Below are 14594 nucleotides of genomic sequence, written 5' to 3'. Positions count from 1 at the left end.
AAGAACGAGATGAATTTTCCCTCTCCCGCAAAGTACTAGATCAGAGTTGAAATGAAGATCACCTCAAACCGTGAGATAGTTGACGTGCAAAAATGCACGATAAATTGGGGAAAGGCTTTTAGGGTATATATAGCCACTGGTCACCGGAGCCACCTTCGTGGGAAGCACCATAGGCCGTAGGCATCCCACCAAGGATCCTCTGGCCTCTGAACGCCTCTGCCCTATTGGCCCCTCCATGCAGAGGGCCCAGGTGCTCTAGTCTTCTTCCGGCACAAAAGCACCTTCTATTTTTTCTGTTTTTTCCGGTGACTTTTTCTGTGGTGATTTCCTGATATCCCAAAATAGCAGAAAAACAAAACTGGTGCTCGCCACTAAATTAATAGGCCTGTCCCTCAAAAGGATTGAAAATATTGCAAACTTGAAGGATAATAGGCATGAAACATACAAAAACTATAGATATGTTGGAGATGTATCACTGACCAACTTTTATACTCCATACCATACGATCTGTATACTGGAAGCACACGTGAAACATAGTTAATCATCTAATCATAATGCCATTAACATCAAAACCCGCATTATTAGAGTCTAGGTGTACTTTTAACATTGATTTCTTGTAGTAGAAGGTTATCAAAAAGGGTAGTCCTTTGTGCAACCCTTATGGCGGATTTTGGAGCTACCATGCCGGTATGGGGATGCCTATGTCAATTCGATGCCAAGCGAGGAATAGCTATCATCCTTTGCGAACTCCTGCTCCTCCTGGTTTAACTTTCATTTCCCCATTAAATAATCAATTCCTGTGTTTTGTCCTGCCGAGATCTTTTCTCACATATTTTGATTTGGGGATTATGCTAGCGGTTCGTGTTCTGGCCAGGAGGTCCTTCTATTCTTGTATCTCCTTAGGTTCAAATAAGCTTTCCTACCACCTATTCTCCACTATGTTATTTCTAGGATATTAGGTGAAGCCTAGACCCTATTGTAATGTTGGGTGTATTTTCTACTCTCCATGTTCCGTCGCCTGGTGGTTAGCAGAGGTTGGTTGGGAGCCGATAATTGATTTCCCACATCATCATTGGTGTTAGCATTTTCGTGCTCCAGCAACGTTGTTCAAGCCTTTCTCATGCACCGATGCGAGGATGATCTTGGTTGGTGTCCTCTCGGGTTATCCCCCTGTGTCTCTATAAGCTCCAGCTACGGATGCCTGCTTAGAAGTTTCTGGACTAGGTTGTTGTATGGTGTGGTGACAGATGGATTCCTCATTGCTTCTTGATGGCATCTGCAAAATCAAGGGGTTATTTTTCCTACTCCATGCAACTAGCTAATAAAGATTTTTGGCGTCAGGGGTCTTGAAAATCCGCTACCCTATTCTCGAGATCTTTTGGATGCTTGTGATCATGTTGTCATTATGTGCTGGTGGTGGCCAGCACATCTGCCATGGCATATGTGGCGGTCGATAGAAGTGAGAAAGGCTGGATGTGTCGTGACCTGGGTGAAAAGTTGTGATGCGTTGTGTGCTCCTTTGTACTATTTGGTTATGCATGTCCCTTGTGCTTACACATGTATCCTTTTCTTTCTATGGGCTCCCACGTGTTTGATGGTGTTATAATCTGGCGATGGACTCAAGAGCACTCCTCCATGTATCAATTAAGCAGGAAACCATGCAAAAATAAAAACAATGTGCTTACATTTATGTTCCTCAATTTTTCTAGAACAACATTAATATATGTATAAACTAGCAATAATGAAATAGATTAAGAGCACAGCTTATTTCTATAGCATATAAGTTTGGGAATGGAAACCACAATGAGGAAGCATTTATAGTGTAGTGTGGTTGCTTGGGCACCTTTTGTTCTCAGACCTCTGCTCTTCTCCTCTCCCACCTCCTGGAAAAAGTTTGGCCTGAGACACAGACAACGATTTTATTTCCCCAAAGGCCAGCCAGGATGCAAGGCGCCGCCGTCGAGGGGAGGAGCAGGGCTTCACCGGACAAGGCCGACAAGAGCTCCAAGAAGGCGCGGCAGGACCTGCCCGAAGGCCACGTGAGGCAAGAGGCGGCCGGAGGAGGAGATGGGGGCGCCATCATCGGGGCGGCGTACAGCCCACGAGTGGAGCTCGCCGTGAGGATTGACAAGAAAGTGCTCCACTGCCCCCTTTGCACCCTCCCCTTCAAGCCCCCCGTCTTCCAGGTTCCTCTCGTTCTTTCATTCCTTCTTTCTTCCTCCTTTGGTGCCGGTGAGAGATCGAATCTTTTGTGCTGATTTACGGGCCATCTACGATTTGTGTGCATGCATGTAGTGCAAAGCGGGGCACCCGGCCTGCGGCGGCTGCGTGGCCCAGCTGCCCTTCGGGCAGTGCACGGTGTGCGTGGACGGCGGCGGCTTCTTCGACCCCTGCCCTGCGCTGGACGCCGTGGTGTCCTCCACCAGGATCGGGTGCCCCAATGCCGGCTGCCAGTGGTACATGACCTACCACGAGGTCGCCGAGCACAAGAAAGCGTGCCTGCAAGCGCCCTGCCACCGCACGGAGCCCGGCTGCGGCTATGTCGGCGTGCCGCAGGCGCTCGCCGGCCACCTCAACACCGTCCACTCGGTGCCGTTGCTCGCCGTGCAGTATGGCAAGGTCAGCGAGCTCCAGCTGCTGGTATCGACCCCGCGGGTTGTCCTCCTCGGCGACGACAACTGTGTGTTCCTCCTGATCGTCGGCGTGCTCGGCGCCGCCGCAGCCGCCGTTTCCGTGGTGTGCGCCAGGGCTAGGGCGACGACGCAGCCCCGGTTCACGTGCAAGATGTGGGTCAACTGCGGCAAGGAGGACATGGTGTTGGTGGTCATGCACATAAGGAGCAGCTCGTCGCACGGGGCGGTGGCCGCCGTGGACGAGGCAACGTTCCTGCCGGTGCCGCGGATGTACCTGGTTCCAGCAGCAGCAGGGGACGGGGCATCCATGGAAGTTCCCCTGCACATCCGCATCGACAAGATCTCCCCTTGGTCCGATGCATTGGCTTGATTTCCGATGTTGACGGGAAACAAACGATGCAGCTGAAACTATTTGGGTGATGTTAATTAGTAGATGCAGTTCATCTTTAATGCAATTGTAGAGTACTGTATTTAAATCGGAGGATATTATAGTTGGTGCTAATCCTGTCGTGAAATGCATCATCTTCCTTTGTTATGTCATTCCAACTTGCAAGCATTTCATTTGCATCTGTTGCAATCTATCTATCTCAAGTCAGGAGTAGAGCTCAATCTCATGTCAAGAAATCTTATCCATGCTACAAAAGCAATGCTTAATGCGGGTTTACTTGAGGATAGTGAAGAAGAAAGGAGGCCTTCTATCAAACAAATCTCCCAAGCAGGATATCTAGCCAATGTTGATGCAGCATACAACTCGCTGACATTTGATTCATTTTTAAGTTTCATTGATAGTAGAAGAGTACGCTAGCTAATGGAGAATAAAAAATCTTTCTTTTTTAGTAGCCCCTCTGGATTTTGCGCATGAGCATGTCGGCGTATTTAAAACTGGGGTACCCTGAGTGTACCTACAATATATGGACCTGCCCAAAAAGCCACGTCGGTGAGGTATTTAATTTCGGACATGGATTTTTTTGGAATATGCAATATTTGGGAAATTTGGAAATTATTTCAGGTTTTGAGTTTCAAAAATCAATATTTTTAATAATTATTAAGCTAATTTAAATTTTAGTTTGAATTTGGCTCAAAAGTTCATGGTTGCAAGTATTTCAAACCCCACCGAAATATGTGAAATTTCACTGAAATGTTAAACCCTCGATACAATAAGAAACTACACTAGAATCCTCTTCACAATTAGTACTACAACATCCAGAAAGAGCCAATGATGTGACGGCAAGCATACCTTTGTGTGGGTTTACTGCCAAGTAATCTATCCTCCATTAAACCAGATCTAGAAGAACGTCAACAATGACATTTTCGGATGGTGCCAGGTGTCCCGAACAAGGGTCTCCTCAGCACACATGCCTCACATGCAGATAGCTTTCATAGAGGCCGTGTGAGGTCATGTTCCCGACCACACATTTAATGTGAGTGCAGGCTATGGTGCATAGCCTACCGCTGTCGGGGGTGACAAGTGTCGAGAAGTCCGCCTCGATCATTAAATACGAGTTCTCCACACCGCCGATTCTCTCGGTCAAGGCTATCAACTCCACATGCTCCCGCATGGACTTCATGGAGTTGCTCATTCATGGGGACATCAGGCAATATATGCCTTTTCATATTATAGAGTGCAATTTAAATTTTTTCAATTTTGTCACGCATGCGTTTGATTGCTAATATATGCCACTATTTTTCTCACGCCCTTTCAGCAATATTATTGATGCATAATTGTATGATGCATCAAGCATGCCATGTTCTATGTGTTAGTGATTTATCTTTTTCTTGAACCTCGGTAGGATTTCTTTTGGCAGTAAAATGAATTTTTTATACCCAATTAAGCGTTTCACTTGCTCTCTTTGTTGCAGGTTATACCGCATTACACTCGGTGAGGTGCAATTCCTTTGCTCTGACTTTGGAGTTGTGATGTTTCTGCCAACATCACATAAAAGTTTGCAATTTTCTCTATCCAATAGGTTATGTTAAAGCGCCCTTCCCAATAGGTCATTATAAATCAACTGAAATTTGAAACCATCGACTGATATGTATTTGCAGAGTCTATGATATATATACCCATCTTTAAATATGTTCCCTAGTATTCTTCTTTCCTATTAACTGATTCATGAAATGATTCCCTGAGGTGGCCAAATACATTACTTACATACAATGAATTGTAATAATTGCCCATTTGAAGAAGGCATGGTCAATTATTATTAGACCTTGTTTTTGTTAGGTGCTTTTGTATCGCTTATTTATTCCTACCAGAATGTAGGAACATATATCAATAGATATATTTGTTTTCTTGATTTTCCAAGAAGAACTGGCACACGAAGCTGGGATAACTGCTTTGATTTTTAAATAATTGTTTCCTATTAGTACAATATTTTTATCCTCCATTGGTTCAAGAACTAAATTATGTATTAGTTTGCATCCATGCAGTAGGGGACATATTTTGGAAGCAGTTCACATCCAGTTAACATTGATTGCCACAGATAGCGATCATGTCCAATGTGGGAAAGGTGATACATTCATTATTTGTTTGTGGGACTCGATAATAGAGGTGAGACCTTTTTCCACCTATCTGTTGGAGATGATTTCTGTGGATTTAGTGTTTAATGCAGCGGCCTGGTGCTTTAGGATACGTTGTGCCTCACACCCGAAATACGCTTCAATTAGTTTTACAGTAATAATATTGCATCACTTTGTATTATTATGATGTACTACTTCAATCCATGTCACATTATTATTTCAAAATAAATAATCACAAACTTCAACATACTTGTTTTTCAGTTAATGTTGTTCCAAATTAGTTCTGGTGGTTTGTTTTATTGATTCTAAGTTTCTGAACTTCTCTTTCTTGTATAGGTAAAAGAAAACTTCCACATTGACGAGGGTGATTCTTCATATGGAGTGTTACGGATCATGAAAAATTGTGGTTGGATAGTTAGGTTGACAGTGGTATCCCTAGCCCAACAGCGTTGAAAGTCTTGTGCTCGCATTTATTTTAGGATTTTCTGGTGATGTGCGTTCTGTGAGAGGAGACGTTCCCGTCGACTACGAGGCACCTACAGTGACTTTGTAAAATCTCTAGATGATATGCTGGCTCAGTCTCTCGGATATGCGCATAGGGGTAGGGGTGTGCCTGTGTGCATTCATAGGACTGAGTGTATGCACGTATATATGAGCGATTGCGTCTGTATTATGCTAAAAAGATGTCTTTTTCAGTTCGTGTCACTGTGCTAGTTTACCTGCAAGGTTGAACCCAACTAATGCAAAACTCTTTCCACTACTAGCTACCGATCTAAACTGGACAACAGTAAACAAGCAAGCAGGGTGAAATATGACCCATAAAATCATCAAAAAAATGTGAACATAAATAAATAATTCATCACATCAACGAAATAATAGCTAAAGAATACTTTAGATTAACACAACACATATGTCTATTGTATTGAACATCAAAGTGGACAGATTACATCGTGGTTACTGCCATGAACCCATATCCAGGGGTTAGACTACTCACCACTCATCTTTGAGTGCGAGGATCTATGTCAGTGAAGATCGAGATGAATTTCCCCCCTCCGACAAAGTACTAGATCAAGGTTGAAATAAAGATCGCCTCAGACCATGAGATAGTTGACGTGAAAAAATGCACGATAAATTGGGGAAAGGCTTTCAGGATATATATATAGCCAGTGGTCACCCGAGCTACCTTCGTGGGAAATACCATAGGCCCTAGGCGCCCCACCAAGGATCCTCTGGCCTTTGAACGCCTGTGCCATATGGGCCCCTCCATGAAGAGGGCCCAGGTGCCCTAGTATTCTTCCGGCACAAAAACACCTTCTATTTTTTATGATTTTTCTGGTGACTTTTTCTGTGGTGATTTCCTGATATCCCAAAAATAGCAGAAAAACAAAACTGGTGCTCGGCACTAAAGTAATAGGCCTGTCCCTGAAAAGGATTGAAAATATTGCAAACTTGAAGGATAATAGGCATGAAACATACAAAAACTATAGATATGTTGGAGATATATCACTGACCAACTTTTATACTCCATTCCATACGGTGTGTATACTGGAAGCACACCTGAAACATAGTTAATCATCTAATCATAAATGCCATTAACATCTAAACCCTCATTAGAGCCTAGCCGTACTTTCAACATCGATTTCGCGTAGTAGTAGGTTATCAAAAAAAAGGGTAGTCCTTTGTGCACCCCTTATGGCGGATTTTGGGGCTATCAAGCCGGTATGGGGATGCCTATGTCAATTGGATGCCAAGCGAGGAATAGGTGTCATCCTTTGCGAACTCCTGCTCCTCGTGGTTGAACTTTCATTGCCCCATTAAATACTCGTTGCCTATGTTTTATCTTGCCTAGATCTTTTCTCACATATTTTGATCTGGGGATTATACTAGCGGTTCGTGTTCTGATCTGGAGGTCCTTCTATTCTTGTCTCTCCTTAGGTTCAAATAAGCGTTCCTGCCACTTATTCTCCACTATGTTATTTCAAGGATATTAGGTGAAGCTTAGCCCCTATTGTAATCTTGGGTGTATTTTCTACTCTCCATGTTCTATCGCTTGGTGGTTACTAGAGGTTGGTTGGGAGCCGATACTTGATTTCCCACATCATCATTGGTGTTAGCTTTCTCGTGCTCCAGCAACGTTGTTAAAGCCTTTCTCATGCACCGATGCGAGGATGATCTTGGTTGGTGTCCTCTCTGGTTATCCCCCTGTGTCTCTATAATCTCCATCTACGGATGCCTGCTTAGAATTCTCTGGACTAGGTTGTTACATGGTGTGGTGACAGATGGATTCCTCATTGCTTCTTCATGGCATCTGCAAAATCATGGGGTTATTTTTCCTACTCCACGCAACCAGCTAATCAAGATTTTTGGCGTCGGGGGTCTTCAAAATCCGGTACCCTATTCCAGGGATCTTTTGGACTCTTGTGGACATGTTGTCGTTATGTGCTGGTGGTGGCCAGCACATCTGCCATGGCGTATGTGGCGGTCGATAGCAGTGAGAAAGGTGTGATGTGTCATCACCTGGGTGAAAAGTTGTGATGCGTTGTGTGGTCCTTTGTACTATTCGGTTACGCGTGTCCCTTGTGCTTACACATGTATCCTTTTCTTTTTATGGGTTCCCACGTGTTTGATGATGCTATAATTCGGTGATGGAGTCAAAAGTACTCCACCGCGTATCAGTTAAGCCGGAAACTACGCGAAAAAAAACAATGTGCTTACTTTAATGTTCCTCAGTTTTTCTAGAATAACATTGATCTGCGATAGTCAAACTTTTATCGCACACTCGTAGGTACTTAAAAGAAAGACAACATTAATATATGGATAAACTAGCAACAATGAAATAGATTAAGTGCACGTCTTATATCTATACCATATAAGTTTGGGAATGGAAACCACAATGAGGAAGCATTTATAGTGTAGTGTGGCTGCCTCGGCACCTTTTGTTCTCATACCTCTGCTATTCTCCTCTCCCACCTCCTGGAAAAAGTTTGGCCTGAGACACACATGCACGGGTTTTCTTTCCCCAAAGGCCAGCCAGGATGCTAGGCGCCGCCATCGAGGGGAGGAGCAGGGCTTCGCCGGACAAGGCCGACGAGACATCCAAGAAGGCGCGGCTGCACCTGCCCGAAGGCCACGTGAGTCAAGAGGCGGCCAGAGGAGGAGATGGGCGCGCCATCGTCGGGGCGGCGTACAGCCCGCGAGTGGAGCTCGCCGTGAGGATCGACAAGCACGTGCTCCACTGCCCCCTCTGCACCCTCCCCTTCAAGCCCCCCGTCTTCCAGGTTCCTTTGGTTCTTTCTTTCCTTCTTCCTTCCCCCATTAGCGCCGGTGAGAGATCGACTCTTTCGTGCTGATTTACGGGCCATCTACGATTTGTGTGCCTGCCTGCAGTGCAAAGCGGGGCACCTCGCCTGCGGCTGTTGCGTGGCCCTCTTGCCCTTCGGGCAGTGCAAGGTGTGCGTGGACGACGGTGGATTCTTCGACCCCTGCCCCGCGCTTGACGCCGTGGTGTCCTCGACCAGGATCGAGTGCCCTAATGCTGGCTGCCAGAGGTACGTGACCTACCATGAGGTCGCCGAGCACAAGACCGCGTGCCCGCACACGCCCTGCCACTGCATGGAGCCGGGCTGCGTCTACGTCGGTGCGCCGCAGGCGTTCGCCGGCCACCTCCACATCGTCCACTCGGTGCCGGTGCGCGCCGTGCAGTACCGCAAGATCGGCCAGCTCCAGCTGCCCGTGTCGACCCCGCGGGTGGTGCTTCTCGGCGAGGACAACCATGTTTTCCTCTTGACCGTGGGTGCGCTCGGTGCTGGCATGACCGCCGTGTCCGTGGTGTGCGCCAGGGCGAGGGCGGCGACGCGGCACCGGTTTGCGTGCAAGATGTGGGTCAATCTGGAGCCATCCCAGGCGGCGGCGGCGAACTGCAGCAAGGAGGACATGTTGCTGGTGGACATGCACATAAGGAGCAGCTCGTCGCCCGGCACGGTGGCTGCCGCGGACGAGCCAACGTTCCTGCCGGTGCCGCGGATGTACCTGGTTCCAGCAGCGACAGGGAATGCGGCTGCGTCCATGGAAGTTCGCCTGCACAACCGCATCGACAAGATGTCCCCTTGGTCCGATGCATTGGCTTGATTAGGTCCACCGCTGCTGTGTTGATGGGAAACAAAAGATGCATTCAAGGCAGATCATGCTTACTTATTTTGGAGTTGCAGCTGAAACTATTTGTGTGATGTTAATTAGTAGATGTAGTTCACCTTTAATGTCATTGTAGGGTACTGTATTTAAATCGGAGGATATTATGCTTGGTGCTCATCCTTTCGTGAAATGCATCTTCTTGCATTCTTATGTCATTCCAACTTGCAAGCATTTCATTCGCATCCGTTTCAATCTATCTATCTCAAGTCAGGAGTAGAGCTCAATCTCAAGCCATGAAATGTTATCCATGCAACGAAAGTGATGCTTAATGCGGGTTTACTGGAGGATAGTGAGGAAGAAAGGAGGCCTTCTGTCAAACAAATCTCCGAAGGAAGATACCTTGCCAATGTTGATGCAGCATATAACCGGGCAGTAATTGCTGATTAAGCTTCTCTCAGAGTCTTCCTAAGGAATGAATCAAATCCATCTCCTTCCTAACGGGGAAACTTATCTCTGTCCACTGCTTAAGCTGCTCATACTAAAGTGTTCTAGACCTCTTTGAGGGCTGCAGTCTGCCAAAAACGAAAACTAGTAACTTCTACTAAACGTGGCCGTAATTCTTTTCTAGATGAATGAGCTTTCCAAGGAAAAAAAATCTATTTTCTACAAAATAATCTTTCGATATTAAAATGAAAACAAGTCATCGATACTATAAGTGTAAACATCTACTTACAACTTGAATGGCGGCTGAGAGTTACCCTACCAAACAATTGGTGTTTAATGATGGGCATGACATGCATTTGGATAACTCCCAAATTTTAGATCTCACTCACTAACATTTGATTTATATTTTGGTTTTATTGATAGTAGAAGACAACGCTGGTTAGTGGAGTGTGAAAAAACTTTCTTTTTTAGTTGCCCCTCTTGATTTTGCGAACCAAGCATGTCGGCATATTTAAATTTTAACCTAATTTAAATTTTAGTTTGAGTTTCAAAAATCTATAATTTTTCATATTTTTAACCTAATTTAAATTTTAGTTTGTTTGACACAAAATTTCAGGGTTGCAATTATTTTGAACCCCACCGAAATATGTGAAATTTTGCTGAAATTTTGAACCCTCGGTACATGAAGAAACTACATTCCTCTTGACAATTAGTACTACAACATCCAGAAGGAGCAAATTACGTGGCGGCATGCAGACCTTTGTGTAGGTTTACTTTCAAGTAAATCTACCCTCGTTAAACCATATCTACAAAAACGACTATAGTGACATTTTGGGACGGTGCTAGCTGTCCCGAACACGGGCCTCCTCAGCACACGCTCCTCGCATGCAGAAAACTTTCTCAGAAGCCGTGTGAGGTCAGGTTCCTGACAATGCATTCAATGTGCGTGCAAGCTACGATGCATAGCCTACCGCTGTCGGGGGTGACACGTGTCGAGAAGTCCGCCTCGATCATCAAATGCGACTTCCACACACCGCTGACTCTTTCGGTCAAGGCAATCAATGGCACATGCTCCCGCATGGACTTCATGGAGTTGCTCTTTCATGCAGATGTCAGGCAACATATATCTTTTTATATTATAGAGTGCGATTTGATTTTTTCAATTTGTCTCACGCAAGCATTTGATTGCTAATATATGCCTATGTTATTCTCATGCATTTTCAGCAATATTATTGATGCATGATGGTATAATTCATCAAGCATGCCATGTTCTATGTATTAGCGATTTATGTTTTTCTTGAATCTTGGTAGGATTTATTTTGGCAGCAAACTGATTTTTTATCCCCAATTAAGACTTTCACTTACTATCTTTGTTACACATTATGTTTCATTATACTCGCTGAGATGCAATTCCTTTCCTCCGACTTTGGAGTTGTGATGTTTCTGAAAACATCACATAAAAGTTTGCAATTTGCTCTATCCAACAGGTTAGGTAAAAGCGCCCTTCCCAATAGGTCATTATATATCAGCTGAAATTTGAAGCCATCGACTGATATGTATTTGCAGAGTCTGATATATATACCCATCTTTAAATATGTTCCATAGTATTCTTCTTTCCTATTAACTAATTCATAAAATGATTCCCTGAGGTGGCCAAATACATTCCTTGCGTACAATGCATATATGTGCTTCAATTTTCTCTATTAACAACTTGACATATTGATGTTAATTGTAATAATTGCCCATTTGAAGAAGGCATGGTCAATTATTATTAGACCTTGTTTTTGTTAGGTGCTTTTGTATCGCTTATTTAATCCAACGAGAATGTAGGAACATATATTAATAGATATATTTGTTTTCTTCATTTTCCAAGAAGAACTGGCACACAAAGCTGAGATAACTGCTTTGATTCTTAAATAATTGTTTCCTATTAGTACAATATTTTTATCCTCCATTGGTTCCAGAACTAAATTATGTATTAGTTTCCATCCATGCAGTAGGGGAAATATTTTGAAAGCAGTTCACATCCATTTAACATTGATTTCCACAGATAGCGATCCTGTCCAATGTGGGAAAGGTGATATATTCATTATTTGTTTGTGGGACTCGATAATAGAGGTGAGTCCTTTTTCCACCTATCCGTTGGAGATGATGTCTGTGGATTTAGTGTTCAATGCAGCGGCCTGTTGCTTTAGGATACGTTGTGCCTCACACCCGAAATACGCTTCAATTAGTTTTACAGTAAAAATATTGCATCACTTTGTATTATTATGATGTACTACTTCAATCCATGTCACATTATTATTTCAAAATACATAATCACAAACTTCAACATACTTGTTTTTCAGTTAATGTTGTTCCAAATTAGTTCTGGTGGTTTGTTTTTTTTATTCTAAGTTTGTGAACTTCTCATTCTTGTATAGGTAAAAGAAAACTTCCACATTGATGAGGATGATTCTTCATATGGAGTTTTATGGATCATGACAAATTGTTGTTGGATGGTTAGGTCGACAGTGGTATCCCTAGCCCAACAGGGTTCAAATTCTTGTGCTCGCATTTATTTTGGATTTATTCAGGATTTTCCAGCAATGTGCGTTCTGTGAGAGGAGACGTTCCCGTCGACTACGAGGCACCTACCGTGACTTCGTAAAACATCTAGATGATATGCTGGCTCAGTCTCTCGGATGTGCGCATAGGGGTAGGGGTGTGCGTGTGTGCGTTCATAGGGCTGAGTGTATGCGCGTATATATGAGCGCTTGCTTCTGTGCTATGCTAAAAAAATGTCTTTTTCAGTTCGTGTCACTATGCTAGTTTACCTGCAAGGTTGAACCCAACTAATGCACAACTCTTTCCACTACTAGCTACCGATCTAAACTGGACAAGAGTAAACAAGCAAGCACGGAGAAATATGACCCATAAAATCATCCAAAAAACGTGAACAAATAAATAATTCATCACATGAACGAAATAAATAGCTAAAGAAAACTTTAGATTAACACAGCTCATTTGTCTATTGTATTGAACATCAAAGTGGAGAGATTACATCTTGGTTACCGCCATGAACCCATATTCAGGGGTTAGACTACTCATCACTCATCTTTGAATGTGAGGATCGATGTCGGTGAAGATCGAGATGAATTTTCCCTCTCCCACAAAGTACTAGATTAGAGTTGAAATGAAGATCGCCTCAGACCGTGAGATAGTTGACGTGCAAAAATGCACGATAAATTGGGGATAGGCTTTTAGGGTATATATAGCCACTGGTCACCGGAGCCACCTTCGTGGGAAGCACCATAGGCCGTAGGCATCCCACCAAGGATCCTCTGGCCTCTGAACGCCTCTGCCCTATTGGCCCCTCCATGCAGAGGGCCCAGGTGCTCTAGTCTTCTTCCGGCACAAACGCACCTTCTATTTTTTCTGTTTTTTCCGGTGACTTTTTCTGTGGTGATTTCCTGATATCCCAAAATAGCAGAAAAACAAAACTGGTGCTCGCCACTAAATTAATAGGCCTGTCCCTCAAAAGGATTGAAAATATTGCAAACTTGAAGGATAATAGGCATGAAACATACAAAAACTATAGATATGTTGGAGATGTATCACTGACCAACTTTTATACTCCATACCATACGATCTGTATACTGGAAGCACACGTGAAACATAGTTAATCATCTAATCATAATGCCATTAACATCAAAACCCGCATTATTAGAGTCTAGGTGTACTTTTAACATTGATTTCTTGTAGTAGAAGGTTATCAAAAAGGGTAGTCCTTTGTGCAACCCTTATGGCGGATTTTGGAGCTACCATGCCGGTATGGGGATGCCTATGTCAATTCGATGCCAAGCGAGGAATAGCTATCATCCTTTGCGAACTCCTGCTCCTCCTGGTTTAACTTTCATTTCCCCATTAAATAATCATTTCCTGTGTTTTGTCCTGCCGAGATCTTTTCTCACATATTTTGATTTGGGGATTATGCTAGCGGTTCATGTTCTGGTCAGGAGGTCCTTCTATTGTTGTCTCTCCTTAGGTTCAAATAAGCTTTCCTGCCACCTATTCTCCACTATGTTATTTCTAGGATATTAGGTGAAGCTTAGACCCTATTGTAATCTTGGGTGTATTTTCTACTCTCCATGTTCCGTCGCCTGGTGGTTAGCAGAGGTTGGTTGGGAGCCGACTTGATTTCCCACATCATCATTGGTGTTAGCATTTTCGTGCTCTAGCAACGTTGTTCAAGCCTTTCTCATGCACCGATGCGAGGATGATCTTGGTTGGTGTCCTCTCGGGTTATCCCCCTGTGTCTCTATAAGCTCCAGCTACGGATGCCTGCTTAGAAGTTTCTGGACTAGGTTGTTGTATGGTGTGGTGACAGATGGATTCCTCATTGCTTCTTGATGGCATCTGCAAAATCAAGGGGTTATTTTTCCTACTCCATGCAACTAGCTAATAAAGATTTTTGGCGTCAGGGATCTTGAAAATCCGGTACCCTATTCTCGAGATCTATTGGATGCTTGTGATCATGTTGTCATTATGTGCTGGTGGTGGCCAGCACATCTGCCATGGCGTATGTGGCGGTCGATAGAAGTGAGAAAGGCTGGATGTGTCGTGACCTGGGTGAAAAGTTGTGATGCGTTGTGTGCTCCTTTGTACTATTTGGTTATGCATGTCCCTTGTGCTTACACATGTATCCTTTTCTTTCTATGGGCTCCCACGTGTTTGATGGTGTTATAATCTGGCGATGGACTCAAGAGCACTCCTCCATGTATCAATTAAGCAGGAAACCATGCAAAAATAAAAACAATGTGCTTACATTTATGTTCCTCAATTTTTCTAGAACAACATTAATATATGTATAAACTAGCAATAATG

The 14594-nt window shown here is 43.9% G+C and overlaps 2 protein-coding genes across 2 annotated transcripts; both read left to right on the top strand.

Annotated features, from left to right (window-relative positions):
- Positions 1–1667: 1667 nt before the first annotated feature.
- On the top strand, positions 1668–3228 carry LOC125547646 (uncharacterized). Its single transcript, XM_048711460.2, has 2 exons — positions 1668–2186; positions 2296–3228. Exons 1-2 carry the CDS (start codon positions 1944–1946, stop codon positions 3001–3003), a joined length of 951 nt encoding a protein of 316 aa, XP_048567417.2. The 5' UTR covers positions 1668–1943; the 3' UTR covers positions 3004–3228.
- Positions 3229–8035: 4807 nt separating this feature from the next.
- On the top strand, positions 8036–9474 carry LOC125547647 (uncharacterized). Its single transcript, XM_048711461.2, has 2 exons — positions 8036–8431; positions 8541–9474. Exons 1-2 carry the CDS (start codon positions 8189–8191, stop codon positions 9279–9281), a joined length of 984 nt encoding a protein of 327 aa, XP_048567418.2. The 5' UTR covers positions 8036–8188; the 3' UTR covers positions 9282–9474.
- Positions 9475–14594: the final 5120 nt, after the last annotated feature.

This window comes from Triticum urartu, chromosome 3A (assembly GCF_056163025.1).
Source record: "Triticum urartu cultivar PI428250 chromosome 3A, HENAU_Tu73, whole genome shotgun sequence".
Classification (NCBI taxonomy): Eukaryota; Viridiplantae; Streptophyta; class Magnoliopsida; order Poales; family Poaceae; genus Triticum; species Triticum urartu.
Note: the sequence above shows the minus strand (reverse complement) of the source record. Positions and strands in the feature narration are given on the sequence as shown.

What these genes read in the sequence shown, in the direction of transcription:
- LOC125547646 (XM_048711460.2), top strand. Translation starts at nt 1,944, where the DNA reads ATGCAAGGCGCCGCCGTCGAGGGGAGGAGCAGGGCTTCACCGGACAAG. An exon ending in TCAAGCCCCCCGTCTTCCAG is followed by an intron (nt 2,187 to 2,295) that starts GTTCCTCTCGTT and finishes GCATGCATGTAG; the next exon opens with TGCAAAGCGGGGCACCCGGC.
- LOC125547647 (XM_048711461.2), top strand. Translation starts at nt 8,189, where the DNA reads ATGCTAGGCGCCGCCATCGAGGGGAGGAGCAGGGCTTCGCCGGACAAG. An exon ending in TCAAGCCCCCCGTCTTCCAG is followed by an intron (nt 8,432 to 8,540) that starts GTTCCTTTGGTT and finishes GCCTGCCTGCAG; the next exon opens with TGCAAAGCGGGGCACCTCGC.